Source organism: Schistocerca serialis, chromosome 8 (assembly GCF_023864345.2).
Source record: "Schistocerca serialis cubense isolate TAMUIC-IGC-003099 chromosome 8, iqSchSeri2.2, whole genome shotgun sequence".
Classification (NCBI taxonomy): Eukaryota; Metazoa; Arthropoda; class Insecta; order Orthoptera; family Acrididae; genus Schistocerca; species Schistocerca serialis.
This window is the reverse complement of record NC_064645.1, coordinates 559,958,081-559,978,067: the sequence shown is the minus strand read 5'-3', so window position 1 is coordinate 559,978,067 and position 19,987 is coordinate 559,958,081. Positions and strand designations below refer to the sequence as shown.

General features: G+C 43.0%; 1 protein-coding gene across 2 annotated transcripts in view; it reads left to right on the top strand.

Moving 5' to 3' along the window:
- The window catches only part of LOC126416082 (protein numb), a 234,531-nt gene that overhangs the window by 66,847 nt on the left and 147,697 nt on the right, over positions 1 to 19,987 (top strand). For both annotated transcript variants that reach the window (XM_050083570.1, XM_050083569.1), the window contains exon 2: positions 10,624 to 10,746. In XM_050083570.1, the coding sequence (XP_049939527.1) occupies positions 10,642 to 10,746 (105 nt within the window). In that variant the 5' untranslated portion in view covers positions 10,624 to 10,641. The remainder of the gene's footprint in view (positions 1 to 10,623; positions 10,747 to 19,987) is intronic.

Here is a 19,987-nt window from a genome sequence, read left to right as displayed (position 1 = left end):
TTTGTTCTAGCACTCGAACACATCGCTTGTACCAGATTGAAACTACTCTTAAACGAAACATTCCTTTCCTCTTCCATTTTCGCTTGTTGCTACGAACCCAGGCTAATAATAGCGACAAAATGCGCACTGCTGCTGTTGCCCGAAACTTCATCTCTTTGTCCACCGCCAACGAGACTTCGAAGCTGTATTGATAATGAATCCTAGTAAAATAAAATTAAAATTAATGCACGCCCTTTAACTTTAAAACCGAGTGTTAGTTTCTCATTGACGTTTTCGTTATCAGCGTGTTCGATATAGTCAACATATATCTGTATCATCCCAGATACATTGTCACTGTTAGCTGGCGGTGTAAATCTTTTGGCCTTGGCTCTACATTTATGTGAAATATAAGAAGTATATTACAGAAACTTAGTATTGGTTTAGCAGATGACGATATCTTCTTCTCAGAAACATAATGCCTTGAAATGTCCAGAAATGTATGTATTGTGTCTGTGATTATTCTAAGCTCAGATTGACAATTTGCAGCAATGAATCACATATGTGTATATGTTACGCTGTTGTGCTGTATTTACAATAATCACATACAATATATAAGTTTCTGGATATACCATGGCATTATGTTTACATGGAGAGGGTACCGACAACTACTAAAGCAATACTAATTACACTACTGGCCAATAAAATTGCTGCACCAAGCAGAAATGCAGATGATAAATGGATATTCATTGGACAAATGTATTATACTAGAACTGACATGTGATTACATTTTCACGCAATTTAGGTGTATAGATCCTGAAAAATTAGCACCCAGAACAACCACCTCTGGCCGTAATAACGGCCTTGATACGCCTGAGCATTGAGTCAAACAGAGCTTGGATGGCGTGTGCAGGTACAGCTGCCCATGCATGTTCAACACGATACCACAGTTCATCAAGAGTAGTGGCTGGCGTATTGCGACGAGCCAGTTGCTGGGCCACCATTGACCAGACATTTTTAATTGGTCAGAGATCTGGAGAATGAGCTGGCCAGGGCAGCAGTCGAATATTTTCTGTGTCCAGAAAGGCCCGTACAGGACCTGCAACATGCGATCGTGCATTATCCTGCTGAAATGTAGAGTTTCGCAGGGATCGAATGAAGGGTAACACATCTGACATGTTACGTTCACTGTCCAAAATGCCGTCAATGCGAACAAGAGGTGACAGAGATATGTAACCAATGGCACCCCATACCATCACGCCGGGTGATACGACAGTATGGCGATGACGAATACACGCTTCCAATGTGCGTTCACCGCGATGTCGCCAAACACGGATGCGACCATCATGATGCTGTAAACAGAACCTGGATTCATCCGAGAGACTGACGTTTTGCCATTCGTGTACCCAGGTTCGTCGTTGAGTACACCAGCTCAGGCGCTCCTGTCTGTGATGCAGCGTCAAGGGTAACCGCAGCCATGGTCTCCGAGCTGGTAGTCCATGCTGCTGCAAACGTCGTCGAACTGTTCATGCAGATGGTTGTTGTCTTGCAAACGTCCCCATCTGTTGAGTCAGGGATCGAGACGTGGCTGCACGATCCGTTCCAGCCATGCGGATAAGATGCCTGTCATCTCGACTGCTAGTGAAACGAGGCCGTGGGATCCAGCAGGGAGTTCAGTATTGCCCTCCTGAACCCACCGATTCCATATTCTGCTAACAGTCATTGGATCTCGACCAGTGCGAGCAGCAATGTCGCGATACGATAAACTGCAATCGTGATAGGCTACAATCCGACCTTTATCAAAGTCGGAAACGTGATGGTGTGCATTTCTCCTCCTTACACGAGGCATCACAACAACGTTTCACCAGGCAACGCCGGTCAACTGGTGTTTGTGTATGAGAAATCGGTTGGAAACTTTCCTCATGTCAGCACGTTGTAGGTGTCGCCACCGGCGCCAACCTTGTGTGAATGCTCTTAAAAGCTAATAATTTGCATATCACAGCATCTTGTTCCTGTCGGTTAAATTTCGCGTCTGTAGCACGCCATTTTCGTGGTGTAGCAGTTTTAATGGCTTGTAGTGTACGTTTCTGTAATATTCTTCTTATATTTCACATAAATGTATAGCCAAGGTCTAAAGCTTTATGATATTTCTGATTTTATAGGCTTCTGAAGACAAGAATTTGTCGAAACCGATAAAGCACAATAGAAAATAAATTTGCAACGGACGAATAAATTTTATTCTGAAAAATATACGTATACCACAGATGCTGAAAATTACACCCTTGAACAAAATAATACATAGGGTAACTGAAAATATGTCCTAACAAAATGGTGACGTTTTGAAACAAATATCGTGTTTTACGCCCACAATATCGAGACAACAGCGTACATTGAAAATAGCCGTTTTAAAACGGCTGCCTACGCCTATAGACAATTAATATTGGAGTGACGGCATCAAATTCCGAAAGATGGTGTGTACCATTCTCAGGTTATGTATCCTGCCAATTTGAAAAATACGGTTTCAAGAAAAAACGCGTTTGAAGATGTGGGTTACATTTTTTGTAGTTAAATTTAACAGACCCCGAACAGCAGCCCCAAGACCGTAGAGCAATCTTCCAGATCCGAAAGGAGGTTCTCCTCCATCTTCTTGGTGTCCATGGTGGTTCTGCGAGCCGCTTCGCCAGATGTTATCAGCCGCTGCTGTGGTCGCTTGATACGCTTTTTCGCGGCTTGTTGGCAGAAGTTGTAATAATAGACTGATCCGATCTTAGGTTTGAGCACGTTCATAATTTCCATAATGCCTGTTAGGCTGTCGTTGACATTACGTGCTGTTACACTGGCCGCGGTGTCGACTATTTTTTTCCCGCTGTAAGTGGTTTATGGAGACATTTTTTCACAAATAGTCGTTTAACTAGATGAAAGAGTTTCTTACGAAATTGGCGTGAGCAGTATAATAAAATACACGTCCCAGAGAACATTTTAAGCGAAAGAACGACTATTTTTTTTTTTTTTTAATTTTCGAAGAGGACTTAACCCGTAAGCTGCCGCGCGTATTTCATAGCGTCACTAGTCGCGCGGGGTGTTCCTGACTCCCCATACAAAAGTGGCTGTAATGACTAAATTGTGCAGCATATCGTTGATATAAATATATTTGCTGAATAAATGGCTCTTCAGAATGTTACCATATTTGGTTGCATATTTTTAGATTAACGAAGTATCAGATTACCGTTTTTGAAACACATACAGTATTTCCCATTTTCTTACGACTTTTTGTGAAATGATTTATTTGTGGTATTATTCGTTCTGTACTACAGATTACCCATACCTAAACTTTTATTCTGGCAACTCGTACAAAAGTTATACGAATTTAGTCACTGCCACTGGCTGCAACAGGTACGTTATTATAAGACTTTTCACATGCATTCTTCATGTGGTTTAGACACACAGCTTTCAGACATGGTTCATAATGCGATTTAATTTTTATGACTTTATTCCGAGGACAAATTATGTGGCGCCTTGGTTTAGATATCCTTTGTTCAGAAGGTGCTACATTCTTGCTGTCCTCGATTCCTGCCGATTTAGCAGCTTTCTCCCTGACTTGTTTAGGCATGGAGTGTGTGGCTGCTCTCTTTCGCACTATCGGGTTTTACTAATGCTTTTTCCACTAAACGTAAAGACATTTTTCGGGAAATCCTCTCATTTTTGTTACTTGCATTTATGATGAAGGCTCAGTCATTCGGAAAAACAGGGCAGGTGGCGAGCTCTGGTTTTCCTTCAGGTTGAATAAGTAGCGCACATTCCATCTTTTGTGTCTACTCCTGTTTTTTGTCGTATTGTACATAATTTCTGGTTTCTTCTTACCCACAGTATGTACCAATGACATCGTCATGGTGAACATATGAAATGAGGATAACGTTTCTTGTTTTGTTTGCCACATAGGAAACAATGGTACTACCCTTCCTGAATCGAAAAAGACTGCTTTTTAAATCACGACCCCTCATGCAAACCCTCTGTAGGTAGTTCCCTCTTATTCTTTCTAAGAGTTCCTGCTACCTGAAGTTTCTTCAAGAGTTCTTCAGCCAATGGGACGGAACAAACCCAGCTGTGAAGTGTCACATTTCTTCCTGTCCCTTCGATAGGCCGTACAAGTCTATTTACTACACCCTTAGGTGAATTTGACAATTTCCATCCTTAAAGTACGTCGTGTTCTTGCAGCGCACAAGAACTTCGATCCATATTTTGCTGAACTGCTTGGTATATGCTGACGGAAACAGCATTTGCCTCGAAATGCAACCAGTTGTTCATCCACCCTCGTATTTTCAGACACAGTTTATTGTCACTGTTCCACAGAAATACAGTAATTCAAACAGTTCTCTGAATGCAGCTAGGCGATGAAGCTCTCTTCGCTGTGGTCTGTCTGTCCCGAATATCATCGAATCTCAAGACAGAGCAACAAAAAACGAAAGCGCCACAAACTCATTCTTGCATGAAATATTGCAATTCCAAAACCATTCTAATCCCATAAAGTCTTTCAGATTTTGGTGTCCTGTTCGGTAATAACTTGGCAATATCAGTAGACCAAGAAGAGGTTTGATTTCCACCTCATCGGCTGATTTGGGATCACGGTAAATGCTGGTGCGCGATCTAATCGTTATAATAATTACATCATTCATGACTATGGAGAAACAGTCCACAGCACTTTTTGCAGCTTTTGCGACAGCTTTCATACCAGGGAGGTGAATTAAAAGATCTACACGGCGAGTTTCAATGTTGCGACTGGGACAGTTTTTCATCTATCTGGTAACCTTATCCTTTTCAACAAAGAAATCATGCTTGCTTTATCTGCTATGCTTACTTATGGTTCCAGGTTTTCTTCATTCTCCGTTTCCGTGTGGCTATGATGTCAGAGAACACAACTGTTTCCTCTCCTTCAAGAAGATTCATGTAATATTAATAATATATAGTCTCTCGGTTTGAAGAAATGTGTTACTTAGCTGGTTTCACTGCTCGTGTACCGTACATATCGAATGTCTGAGAGAGGCTTTCCTCTTGGACTTGTGCACATTCTTGTTGGTCGCGAGGCGAGCCGTTGGGAACCTCTGCTGGCCTCGCGTATGTCAAACTTAACTCGTGTATAAGTTGCTTTACTTGCCCAAAAAGCCTACTGGGCCAGGAGTTCTATTTCGCTCCCACTTTCCCGCAACAATTTAAGTAAATCTAAGTCTTGCACTCTCCTGTCGTTGTGCTGTTTTTATTAAGTGTTCGTTCAATTTCATGCCGCTTTATAGTATTGTCCCCAGACGTGACGATGTGACGGTCCATGTAGTTGACCCCTCCCCCACAGTCGTAGCCGGATACTATACTGGGCACGCTGCTTAAGCCAGTGTCGTGTACGTGCATAAGGGTTGGCACGCTAATATTAGTGTCTGTCCTCGACTGCACTGGTTGAGAGCAGTACGCGTGTTAGTCCCTTGAATGTGCGACAGAGCCAGCAGAATCGCCGCAGAGTCCCTCTCCGTTACTAGTTCTCTAAATGTACACGACTGCTTTTTGCAAGAACAACCTTCTTTAAGTTGGCTGAGCAGCCTCTTTAAAATTCCATATGGGCTGCACCAAGGGTGTCCAAACATTTTGGCCTAAGGGCAATACTGACTCTTCCATTAATACCAAGGGCCAAGACCTAGCTATAGTTTAAGTTTCTTTGAGGCCTGAAACCCTAGTACTGCTCGGAACTAATCGGTACAGTTCGGAAATCGTAACGGTTACCATGCTGCCAATCTTTGGAGCTCACAGTGAGTGGCAATGCAGCAGTCATTACAGAGCGAAACGCTAATTGCTTGACCTTGCAACTATAGTCATAATTTCATTTCATATACATTGCTGCAAATAAATACCACTCGTGAAGGTCATTGTAACGCGTTTTCACGAAACCTTCTTTCTTTCGTTCGTCATTCGCATCACAGCAAGTGGTCAGATCGTAGTGCAAGCTATTTAATAGTAGCAGCAGTGCAGGATATCTTCCCACTGCAACCTGAAACGGAAAATGTAGTGGAACTAGGGTGCTTTCTGACTACAGTTTTGTAAAGAAGTGTTCAACAGTGAGTAATTAATTGAATTAAAACTGCCTTAAAGATAAATCCAGTGCAATTCTTTACTCACAAGCCTTGCTCGTAATACTGTTACTTGGCATATTTTGATTTCTAGTTCCATCCGATTTGTGTAAATATGCTAAATAAACGGAAGATGCAGTGCAGGAACTTAGAGCAATGAGGACATAAATATTTCTTGATTGAGTCGAATAGCAAGGCAATGTATATAATTCGCAATGAAACTATATCGGTTCTGAAAGAATAAAACGTAAAATGTCATTATGAGACCAAACATTCTCAAAGTTATTCCGTATTTACGGGAATGCAACGGTTAGAAACATAGGCGTCTGTGAAACGTGGTTTGAAATCTCGGCAGATGTTTAAGAAAGTAAATGCTGAATAAGAAGCAGCAACTCGTCTAGTTTCCGCGTGGATCATTCATTAGCAAAGCTTGGAAAACTATTTACTGAAAGAAGAATCAGTTGAAGAAATGTTTTCAGAAAAAGCTAATTTGTTTAAAAACATCAATGTGTCAGCAAACATTGTGGCATGACGAGTAACAGATAGTGCTGAAAATATAGAACAGTTGTCTGAAAAAACTCGACACCTAAGAGTGGTTCTCTTTGGTTCTGGATGAGTCAATAGAGGTTTCAGATACTGCACAGGTGTTAATTTTTATTCGAGGAATAAATAAAAATGACGAAGTGTATGAATTTTTATTCGAGGGATAAACTAAAATAATCAAGTGTATGAAGAGCTTCTTGGCGTTCATAGCATTCAAGACTTGGTCATTGGTGGAGAAATTTTTAAAGACATAGAAAATACTGTTCAGAAAAACAGTCTTCAGTGGGAAAACTTTTGATGTGTCAGTCTTCAGTGGGAAAACTTTTGATGTGTCAGTCTTCAGTGGGAAAACTTTTGATGTGTCAGAACTGATGGTGGCAAAAATATGTGCGGAGAAAATAAAGGTTTCTCGCTCTCGTGCCAAAGACAGTAGAAAACGACAGTGAATCAAAACCATTAATCGTACACTGCATCATTCATATACAGCCTCAAGCACACAAAAAATGTATCACGCATTTTAATACATGCCAAAAATTCAGTCGGCAATTAGGAACACCATTTCCGTTAGATTCCGCAACTGAAACGTCGATTGCTTTAAAAATAAATTTTGAGAAAAACATTCAGTAGCCAAAATGGCATAAATCAGTGTTCATTGTTGACAACCAATTTCGACAGATGTAACTCATCTTATTGTCTTAAAGAAATTTGTTAAAAATGTGTTCCAGTGTGAATTAGTACCTCATGCCATGTTGTCATTATGGTGTATGAAATACAGCACATTATCTACAGATTTGTTGAGAATAAAATCATTTCCACTGTATTTGCGGCGTATATTTCGTCTAAGGTGGATTAACGATGTGTGTAGCATAACGTGAACACAAACAGGTGTACAAATGTGCGTTTCAGTGTATATTGTGCATTATAATGATTATCAAGCCTCTGTCAATACTACGTACCCGAACATCCCAAAGTGCACAAGGTGCTTTTTAACTGTAGATTTATTGTCGACAAAACTGAGTGTAATGTGCTGTATTTTATCCACCATCGTGACAACATGACATGAGGTACTAAGAATGGATCATGCTCTATAACAAAAATGTTTTTCGAGGACCAGAGTTTATGCCTGTGTTTCAAAATTTCTCGAAAAAGAGATTTAGCATTGTCGTTAATTACATCCATAGCGTGCATGGACATCTTGAATGAATTCGTGTTAGTTAACGACGACAAATCAAAATGTAAGTCATAAACATATACTGCGAGGAAAAAGGTTACCATGCGTCGGATCTTGCAACATCGCTGCAGAGAATCGTAACAAGGTTGCGGAAGCCCGAGCAGTGGTACCGGTGGCATCAACTGCGACGCGAGGCACATTGCGTTTGGTATAGCAGACTGATTTCTGGGCGGTAGTTTATAGGAGAACGCGTGACTTAGTGTTCATTTATAATAGCGACGGAGATAGAGCCAGGCCAGAAGGTGGTTTTTGAAATGTTCATGAAAGACTGAAAAAAATTACAATAAACACACTCTTTATGCGAAACACCGTTCGTTAAGCGAGTCAGTTTCTTGCATTTTCTTCTGTTTATTATGCGAATAACTTGTTATGAGAGGCACTCGATAAGCAAGGTTTGACTACAATAAAAAAAAAATTGGCGGGTCGGATGTCATGCATGTCTGACGCGTTACCGCGGGCAGGATTGATGATGATCTGGAAGCGGTGTTGGCCCGCCGGACGTAATTTGAAGACCCCTGCAGTACCCTCTTGTTACTATGCGGACCGCGGGTCTCAAAATTCCTGTTGTCTACTTTGACTTCCTGAGGACGCCAGCGCTGGTGCACTAAAATGGAATTATTGTACGCGGTCGCCTTTAAAGACGAACCGTACTTTACTCGTACTCCTCTAGCATTCGCGTTACTGCAACTGATTTCGTAAAGTCGTCCCGTTTCTTATTGTTACTTCACAGTGTTATCTGTCGGTGTTTGGAAGATGTTAAAGCTTCAGCCGGCCAGTGTGGCCGAGCGGTTCTAGGCGCTACAGTCTGGAACCGCGCGACCGCTAGTCGCGGGTTCGAATCCCGCCTCGGGCATGGATGTGTGTGATGTCCTTAGGTTAGTTAGGTTTAAGTAGTTCTAAGTTCTAGGGGACTGATGACCACAGGAGTTAAGTCCCATAGTGCTCAGAGCCATTTGAACCATTTGTTAAAGCTTCAAAAACTTGCCGGTGAACTTTTAATCGGACGCTCTCGTGTTCTCCCTCTTCCGTGTGGGAATTATACTGCATTCATCCGAATTTAGAGAGTCATATTAAACACGCGATGTTTTCGTGCCTGTTGAACATTCTCCGTTTGGGTGCTGGGTTCAGTTTGTCGAAGACTACTCGGGCCAGTCACGCATTTTTGGAAGTAATCAATATGCCTCGGTGATTGTCGACATTATGTTGGGGTCGAAAAACCTCCCAGAAACCTAAGGAAGATGGAACCTTTTTGATCAGCTGCATCTACTGTTCACGAAATAACGAATGTAAAAACAGGAAGCTGTTTTCCATTTAGTTATTGGTTCTAGGAAACAGCTTATTTTCCTGTTGTGTGCTCATAATGTTAGCAACTGATCGAACACAGGGATCTTGTCAGCAATACTGCTCATCATGTCTTGTGCCCGTGTTATGACCGAGTTGGACCTTGTTTGACAACAGTGTCATGCGAGTGAAAAATACATGTCATGCTAATAGAAGCATTTCATTTCCTCGTTTCCACTAAATTCAGAATGGAAACGATGAACTCGCGAGAAGAATGGGTATTAGTTCGCAGATCAAATATTCATGTAGATAGCTTGTTTGGCCCCACAGGTAAAAGCTTCCTTCTGTTGGATTCACCCCGGACATATAATGCAGAACAACGAAAAATATTTGTTGCTTGTACTTATTGCTTGGTAATTGATCGTATTACTGTTTTGCGCACTATGTCGCGAAAATTAACAAAACGCCTGTAAGTAGAACAAAAATAATTTTCCAGAATGAACTAAGGTTTATACATAAAAGCACCTCTTTATACATAGTGGAGGTGTGTGTGTGTTGGCTTAAGTTTCCTTTCGTTTTGTTAAAGAATCTAGGTGGATTAGTTACATGTTGTACGTCTCGGGGACGTGACTTTGACAAGTCTTCCAGCGGCCAGATGCCACTTTCTGTCGCTCATTGACATCTCAGTTTTGAGTGGGGAAATCAAGATTGACTCTTCATAAAATTAATGATGAAGCACATCAAATAAATGAATTTTCTGAACTCTACTAGATGTTGGCCACAAGAGACAAATTATAACGTGGGTTCTTTTTGTTGCTGAAGAACTCGGTAACAACAAGCTTGAGTTCAGAATAGGAATCTAAGATCAGTTTTGGAATGTCGGCTCCTAAAATAACATTTTATTTCAGTTTTGCTTCCTACAGATGTGTAAACTCGCGAGATACTTGAAGCAGTCTCCATCTTATTATCGCTAGATGCAACTCACTGTGTAGAGGCTGTAATTTTTTTTTTTATTACCCATTCCACGCGGTCCCTGCGCAAAAACAAGGAATAGCCACGTAGCATGCCGCAGTAGTTGCTATGTCTACAAGCGGAACCCACTCAAATCGACATTTTAGCTTATTATTATTAGTTGAAATAACATACGAAATTTTCATTATTATAGTCACTAAGAGACAATTTTAAAAGTATTGAGCGTTCATTGTAAATAATGAATGATACACCTTCTTGGTGTTGTTAGGATTCAGCACAGTGAAAACCACAAAAATAAGCCACTTTCATTAAAAAGTTTTCCGTTGGCGTGTGTAACAAGAAGAGATGAGGTAATACGCTGTTAAAGTGGTGACAATGCTAGTTGACACGGCCGGGAAAAGCCTTGATGTGTCATTCTAGCCGACAGGCAGCGTTGTGTACTGGAGGGTGGCGGCCCGGGTATTGTTGTGGTTGGTTGCTGTGAGTTGACGAGCGGCGGTGTGGTTGCAGCGTGACGTCGGCCGTCAAATGGGGCAGGGTGCCTCGTCGCATCAGCCGCTGGAGAGGGGCCGTGGGACGGCCAACGCTGCCAATGGCGTCCCCACAAGGAGCAAGTCCTTCCGCCGCAGCAAGGTGAGTACCGGGCATTCGTACTGTATTAAAGAACTGCCGAGAGTTCCTCCAACTAATGGACGGCGCAGTCACACGCAGGCCACTTACAGGATGTGGTTGCTGCCTCATAGTGCTCAGATACTACCCAGCTGTTTCATCCGTCGAGATCCAACAGCTTCCAGGCAGAGCGCGAGTGCTTCTTCAGTGTGCCACGACCCATTAACAGAGATAAAACGATCAATTAAATTACATTCTTCACCGCTTTATTAAGAAACAGAAACGAAGTATGGTTGTGGTTACAGAAATTGGCTTAAGCGCAGATTGGTCACTTACAAGGGGATTTCAACTTGTTCCGTTTTTAACATATTTGTTCTTCGCACTGGTCGTCTTAATTGGAAAGGAAAAGCCTCATTCTGAGGTCAGCGGAATGCAGATGGAGCTCATCGAGGCCGCGATAGAAATCAGCGGGTGATTGCCGGTCAACTTTCAGGTGTGCAGTTAACCAACGGAGTAGAAGAGCGTTCCTCTTTCGGAAAACAGCCAGGGGATTTCCTTGCCTTTTCGGTTTACATTTGTTGCTAGAGAACAATACGATAGACAGCAATGAGAAAATGTAAACACTTCGTGAGATAGGTTGAAATCTGTCGCCCTAGCAAGCGATAACGCACAGTAGGTGAAGCCCTGGAACCGTATCAGGGACGAGCGATAATCAAATTAGTGCAATCTTGGATGTGTTTTATTTCAATAGCCTTCTGCCAAGTTATTTTCCAGAACTAGTTTACCTGATACAATGTTCTACCTCAAAAATCGCGCTCTTGACAAGGTGTTAAATTCTTCGTCTCTTCCATTAAGATTATGAGGGTTGGAACTTTAATAGTACCAACTACAGGGTTATTACAAATGATTGAAGCGATTTCACAGCTCTACAATAACTTTATTATTTGAGATATTTTCACAATGCTTTGCACACACATGCAAAAACTCAAAAAGTTTTTTTAGGCATTCACAAATGTTCGATATGTGCCCCTTTAGTGATTCGGCAGACATCAAGCCGATAATCAAGTTCCTCCCACACTCGGCGCAGCATGTCCCCATCAATGAGTTCGAAAGCATCGTTGATGCGAGCTCGCGGTTCTGGCACGTTTCTTGGTAGAGGAGGTTTAAACACTGAATCTTTCACATAACCCCACGGAAAGAAATCGCATGGGGTTAAGTGGGGAGAGCGTGGAGGCCATGACATGAATTGCTGATCATGATCTCCACCACGACCGATCCATCGGTTTTCCAATCTCCTGTTTAAGAAATGCCGAACATCATTATGGAAGTGCGGTGGAGCACCATCCTGTTGAAAGATGAAGTCGGCGCTGACGGTCTCCAGTTGTGGCATGAGCGAATATTCCGGCATGTCCAGATACACTGTCCTGTAACTTTTTTTCGCAGTAGAAAAAGGGGCCGTAAACTTTAAACCGTGAGATTGCACAAAACGCGTTAACTTTTGGTGAATTGCGAATTTGCTGCACGAATGCGTGAGGATTCTCTACCGCCCAGATTCGCACATTGTGTCTGTTCACTTCACCATTAAGAAAAAATGTTGCTTCATCACTGAAAACAAGTTTCGCACTGAACGCATCCTCTTCCATGAGCTGTTGCAACCGCGCCGAAAATTCAAAGCGTTTGACTTTGTCATCGGGTGTCAGGGCTTGTAGCAATTGTAAACGGTAAGGCTTCTGCTTTAGTCTTTTCCGTAAGATTTTTCAAACCGTCGGCTGTGGTACGTTTAGCTCCCTGCTTGCTTTATTCGTCGACTTCCGTGGGCTACGCGTGAAACTTGCCCGCACGCGTTCAACCGTTTCTTCGCTCACTGCAGGCCGACCCATTGATTTCCCCTTACAGAGGCATCCAGAAGCTTTAAACTGCGCATACCATCGCCGAATGGAGTTAGCAGTTGGTGGATCTTTGTTGAACTTCGTCCTGAAGTGTCGTTGCACTGTTACGACTGACTGATGTGAGTGCATTTCAAGCACGACATACGCTTTCTCGGCTCCTGTCGCCATTTTGTCTCGCTGCGCTCTCGAGCGCTCTGGCGGCAGGAACCTGAAGTGCGGCTTCAGCCGAACAAAACTTTGAGTTTTTCTACGTATCTGTAGTGTGTCGTGACCATATGTCAATGAATGGAGCTACAGTGAATTTATGAAATCGCTTCAATCATTTGTAATAGCCGTGTATTTATTTACAGCTCGTACAAAATAGATAAGTGTTTCAAAGCTTTGCTGACCTTCAAAGTAGTCGCCAGCATTGTGTTTAGCCCGTTGCCAGCGATGTGTGGAAGCCCTAGGATACTCTTAGCAGTGCCAGTTGTGTTGACAGTTCAAGCTGCGCGGTCTATTGCCTGATGAATTTTTAGCATTTCTGAAGCGAATGCCGTGAAATGTTTCATTCTGTTTAGAAATCGAGTTGAACTTACGAGGGCTTAAGTCAGGGGAGTGCATTACGTGGTATAGCACTTAAGTCAAACAAATCAGTAGCAGCTTGCACTGCACGTGCTTGAGCAGTCCTGCAAATTGATGGTCAGGTTCTGCAGAAAGTGTCATCACTTCTGTCTCTAAGCTAGTCATAGGTTGTATTCCAAAAATGAACAGTATAGAGACAGAAGTGATGACACTTTCTGCTCGACCTGACCATCAATTTGCAGGACTGCTCAAGCACGTGCAGTGCAAGCTGCTACTGATTTGTTTGACTTAAGTGCTATACCACGTAATGCACTCCCCTGACTTAAGCCCTCGTAAGTTCAACTCGATTTCTAAACAGAATGAAACACTTCACGGCATTAGCTTTAGAACTGCTACAAATTCGTCAGGCAATAGACCGCGCCGCTCGAACTGTCAACACAACTGGCACTGCTAAGAGCATCCTACGACTTCCACATGGCTGGCAACGGCTTATACACAATGCTGGTGACTATTTTGAAAGTCAGTAAAACTTTGAAACAGGTATCTGTTTTGTACAAAGTGTAAATAAATAGTTGCCACCATTAAAGTTCCAACCCTCCCATTACCGTTCTGCGATCTACGAGGGTTGCAAAGTAGTCACCAGCGTTGTGTAGAATCAGTTGCCAGCGATGTAGAAGGCGTAGTATACGGTCAGCAGAGCCTGTACTGTTGATTGTGCGAATGGAACAGTTCTGAAGCGAAAGCCACGAAGTGGTTCCTTCATCTTCGAATCAAATCGAAGACTCAAGGGCTTGAGTCCGGGGAGTACGGTGGATGGTACAGCACTTCCCCAGTCCCATCGTGCGAACAGGGCAGCCACAGCTTGTGCTGTATGCGCCCGCGCATTCTCGTGCAATGCCGATTCCCAGCACGCCTGTTGAAGACCTTGATGACACTGTCGTGCTGTACGATTTCTGGCACATTCAATCTTGATTCAGCTCTGTTTTTCCTGCTTCGACAACATTGTGACACCGTCACGTTAGACGGCTCGCTCACAAGTGACTGTGTTTCCCTCGATTGTGCGCACGCCGGTGACGTGGGACAGGCGAATCCATTTGCTCGGAGGTAAGGAAGGTATGTCTACAACATGGGCTGTCAGCGACAATAGTAGATTCCATTGCATAGTGTTTCCACAGCAGTGTTGCCACTATTTAAGTTCCAACCTACGTATTTACCCTAGATAACACTGTGGACGGTTAATATGTAGTGATTCTCGCCCGCCCGGCCGAAGTGGCCGAGCGGTTCTAGGCGCTGCAGTCTGGAACCGCGCGACCGCTACGGTCGCAGGTTCGAATCCTGCCTCGGGCATGGATGTGTGTGATGTCCTTAGGTTAGTTGGGTTTTAAGTAGTTCTAAGTTCTAGGGGACTGATGACCTCAGCTGTTAAGTCCCATAGTGCTCAGAGCCATTTGAACCATTTTTGATTCTCGCCCACTCAGACTGTGAAGTAATGTGGGTGAAGTTAACAATCAAAGGTTGGTCAAACATGGTAATGAGGTGCTTTCATACATTACCTGCGTTAGGATCTGTAATGGCGGAGCGCTTCAGAGCGAACTCGCAAAATATCATGCTATTGTGTAGGTAGAGACCTCAACTGTCAGCTGTAGAATAGTGGTACCAGCGACAGGGATTGTTGTGACTGTTCTGAATGTCTTGTCTGACAATTACTTCGAGTAAATGGAGAACCAACATATGGAGGCAATTTCTTAGACCGTTTGATAACTTACTAATAATTAACGCAGAGGACTGCGCCTGTTCCCATTTGACTGGGATATTATCAGCAACCGCTAGTCTTAGAATGATTATTACGAAAGATAAAAAAATATTTTTTGCAAACAAGTTGCAAATTTGTAGAGTTCCTGAATAATCAACACCAAATATTCAGCTCTGACGACGAACATGTCGCGCACAAAACGGATACGCGTTACACAAATATGTGGCGAAAGGACTCATCGTTATTAAAGAGTCGTGTGTAGCTGCTACGAAAGCACAGAATTTCATCGCAGATTTAAGTGAAATCAATCTAATTGACAAATAGAAGCTGAACGAAGCTGAAATGAGCGTAAGGAGAACAATGCTAGAAGCGTGCAATTAATTCGAAAGTAAGATTTTGCCAACCGATCTAACTAAAAATCGTCACACACTAGCAACATAATATATTACTTGCACATTATGTCAGAATGCATTTTATACTCCTCTCCGTAGTACATTAATCGTGGAAAGCAGAAGTTACCAGCTTATAGCGTGAAACTAGATGTGTTCAAAATGTCCTCCGTCAGCACCGATACACTTGTCAATCCACCATCGCACTGAATCCCGCCTGCGCTGACGTATCCATGTAGTATTGCATCCTTCCACAAGACAGGCATCTTGTACCGGGTGTTCATACGTAACAGTTTTTAAGCTACCGCCAAGTAAATGTGGTGGATTTAAATCAGGAGAAAGTCGAGGCCAGAAAATCATTCCACCTCTTCGGTATCCCTCTGATATTTAGACAGTTGATGCTACGTGTAAGCCTATGAAGTGAGCCGCGTTCCAGTATAACTTTGCTTAACCACACGTAACCCCAGAGGGCTCTTTGAACATTTGACGTAAGAATGAGTTTCATTTGCAGTGACGGCACTTCTGGTTTCTGTGTGATTCCCATTATCAGTGAACTATGAAAAGCTGTAAAAAAAAAACAAGCTCTAGCACTAAAACACAGCGTTTGCGAACTCATGTCCGTATGACTTACTTTTTCTTCTACGTGTGAGAAACGTGTCCAGGAAAATTGGACTTGTGTGTACAGAAAGGGCGATTCATAAAGTACCTCTGGATTTACAGAAGACGTAGCGCGAAAACTACCAGACATACAGGAAATACACATGTGAGTCTCCATATTTTTAACTCGCATTACAGATGCTCAATACGGTAGTCAAACTTTCGCCATACACGTCCCAAAGCGTCATGGTCGGTATCAGAAGCTGCACAGACTAGGTCCTAAGCCTAACTACACACATCGAAGCCGGATTTCAGAAAAAAAACTCGACATCTTTAGTCTTTGTCGACTTGACTGTCACTTACGATATCACGTGGAAAAGAGAGCTCTTATACCGTAAGCTGGTCAGTCATCCACGCCAAACCACATTAAGACTAATCGATTACTTGCTCTCAGAGAGGCGCGTATGAGTAGTGCAGAGTAATCTCACAAGCAAAGGAAATAAAATAATGGACTACCCCGTGGGTCAGTATTATCCACTACACTTCTAAATTTTTATATTTCTGACATACATGAAACCACGTAAAGCACTTTTGATATGCAGTCTATCTAGCACTTGCGGGTCAGCACAAAGTGTTCGGAAGTGCTGGTTTAGATGTACTTTTATCACTCTGATGATCAGCAAAATACATAAATATTTCCAGAATGAGATTTTCACTCTGCAGCGGAGTGTGCGCTGATATGAAACTTCCTGGCAGATTAAAACTGTGTGCCCGACCGAGACTCGAACTCGGGACCTTTGCCTTTCGCGGGCAAGTGCTCTACCAAATGAGCTACCGAAGCACGACTCACGCCCGGTACTCACAGCTTTACTTCTGCCAGTACCTCGTCTCCTACCTTCCAAACTTTACAGAAGCTCTCCTGCGAACCTTGCAGAACTAGCACTCCTGAAAGAAGGGATATTGCGGGGACATGGCTTAGCCACAGCCTGGGGGATGTTTCCAGAATGAGATTTTCACTCTGCAGCGGAGTGTGCGCTGATATGAAACTTCCTGGAAGATTAAAACTGTCTCGGTCGGGCACACAGTTTTAATCTGCCAGGAAGTTTCACATAAATATTTCATCGTTTGGAGACTCCTACCCAGTTTCTCTACAACCGAAGTCAGCAGTTTCCACTTAAACAACAAAAGCGTCGTATTGTAAAATGGAGGTCTGTAACGACGACCAAAGTCTCCCAAATTGTCTTGGAATGACTCTTGATAGGACGCTATCTTTCAGGAAGCGTCTAGCAAAACTTCTTGGAAATCAATCACCGTAAAAACCGTATCTATAAACTTCAATATTAACTGAAGAGCATACCTGGGAGACCCAAACCACTTTTTCTTGTCCACAGGATCAAGCTGTGACTGGATAAGGATACTGGGAGCAGTTTTTAATGTGTTATCTGTATTTATGTCTGTTTAGGTGTCTTGTATGTCTTCTTGACTGTACTACAGTATGTTATGCGCTGTGCTATACGGCAAATAAAGCCGGCCGCGGTGGCCGTGCGGTTCTAGGCGCTGCAGTCCGGAACCGCGGGACTGCTACGGTCGCAGGTTCGAATCCTGCCTCGGACATGGCTATGTGTGATGTCCTTAGGTTAGTTAGGTTTGAGTAGTTCTAAGTTCTAGGGGACTGATGACCTCCGATGTTAAGTCCCATAGTGCTCAGAGCCATTTGAACCATTTTTGAACGGTAAATAAATAAATAATCAGTGACCCCATTAATAGTGCGTCCTTGCAGCTCTTACAAATTAAGTGGCAGTGGAGGTAGGAATACGCGACTTCTAACTTAAAGCCGTAAGAAGAATCACATGGAGTTAAATTATGTTAATGTGTGGGTCACTGAAAAAGAAAATCCTATCCAATAAGGCATTTTGACATTGATGTAAAAAAGAAAGTTTGAAATAATTTGTGATGAAGCCCCGTTGTATTGCAAAATGAAGTCTACACTGTCTTGCTGGTATTATGGCACCAAAATATATACCCTGGGAGGTTTTAATTGAACTTGAACTGACGGTGTTTCGAGTGCTGCAGTGCGGGTTGTATACATAGCAGAACGCTGTCGGTAGGCATGTTCATTAATAGATGCGCTCGCGGAACATGCCACCAGATGAAAATATGGCGCCTTAAGCAGTCAGAATATTTCCTGCTTTGACGTCAGTATTTGGCCTTTTGTGAAGTGACTTGTTGTAAACGGTTAAGAGGGTTGAAGTTTTCCATACAAAATCACGCAATGACTATTGAGAAGAAAGACCCTGCACTGCTGGTAAAGTTGTTTTTATAAAAAGGGCAGCAATAGAAGCGTTGCATTGCGTGAATGTCGGCGACAGAAACAGGTGCGAAGAGGCTTCATGTCAATAAATTGGCTAAAGAATATGATCAAGAACTTTGAAGAAACATGCGAATTAGGCTGTGCGTCATGGTGAGCGAGTCGGCTCCATTCCCGCGGCGGTTGTTGATGAAGTAGCTGCATCTATACCCGACCATGCAGCACGTGCCTCAAATTCTGCAGCTGGTACTCGAGCTGCGTCACAAGAATTGTCTCACCCGTGGTTATCAGTTCAAAAGATTTTGCGCCGCATGTTACACTAGTGTCCTACAACAGTCAGAATGTGCAGCAAATGAACCCCAAAGATAGTGACTTTGCCCTTCGTTCTTTGGCACTCATGGAAATGGATGACATGGCGGAGGTAAATATTATTTCAATGGATGAGGCACATTTTACTCTGCACGGTGATTTCAATGCACAGAACTGTCTCATATGAGGTTCTACTCTGCCATTTGTTGTGCAGGAACTTCCACTGGACCCAGCTTATGTGACTGTGTGATGGGGTTTCACAAGCTTCTTCGTTCTCGGTCCATTTTTCTTCGATGAGATGACACGTTGCAGGCCTCTCCCGCGTCACATGATTCCAGCTTTAACAACAATGCAGCTGTGTCTACACCGCCATTTTCATGCAAGATGCGGTGACACCACATGTCGCTTGCCGGATGAAAGCTTTGCCTCGAGAAACCTTCGGTAACGACCGCGTCATCTCTATAGTATGATTAATATTACTTGATAGTTGACTTAGTGCTTTGGAGCTGGTTTTCTCCGATCGGAGCGCTGACGTCACGGCCGAACCGTTCGCCGTTGCCAAACTCTAACAACAGTGTTAGTTTACTTTCAGTTCCTTGTCCGGATTTCTGCTTGGTGTGTATAAGTCCCAAATCCTCGGTCTGAGCCCCTTATTTCGTATTTCATGACATATAACACACACACACACACACACACACACACACACACACACACACACACAGGTGCTAACTAAATTCACACGTTTCATAAAAGCACTAATCAATACTGGATCCTTCCGCACAAGACATGACTCAGCGTCATTTATACAGCTATTATAATCATAGAGATAGTCTTACTTTCGGTAAGCTTCGCACGACTTGCGTGAAGCCATATTTGGGAATTTTAATTCATTTAGTTAGTTTAAATGTGATTTTTTTTATTTCAAATACTTCGCCGCGCCATTTTCATTTTCGTATTGACTTTTTTTATTTGCTCTTGTTTTTTCCTAACATTCGTTCATTTGCAGTCTGCTTGTGTCGCGTATAATCTGCAACCAAGTGCCAACTAGGGCTGCTCATCGCTTGGTGACCCGGCATCCCACGAAGCCAGTGTGATGACAAGTTTTACGTAACAGTGACAGCTACAGTTTGTTTTACCGCTAAAACTGAAATTCTGCTGCGGAAAACGGCTATGCAAACAAACATATTATGAAACGTTTCCGTCATGAGTTTGCTCGTAGAAGTGAGCCTTAAATGCCGTGAACGAAGCGATCGCGATTGTTGTTCTACCGAAGATTGTTGATCGCCGTTTTCTCGGATATACCGCATATCACGAGTTGATGTCAGATTAGGACAGGAATTTAAATTCAGGGCTACAAAACGAGTCGTCTGTCACTGTTGAGTCATTCATCAGTTGAAATCAGCTGTCGCCTGTAACCGAGCGGTAGCCGGCGGCGGATGTGGCAACACTGTAGCGA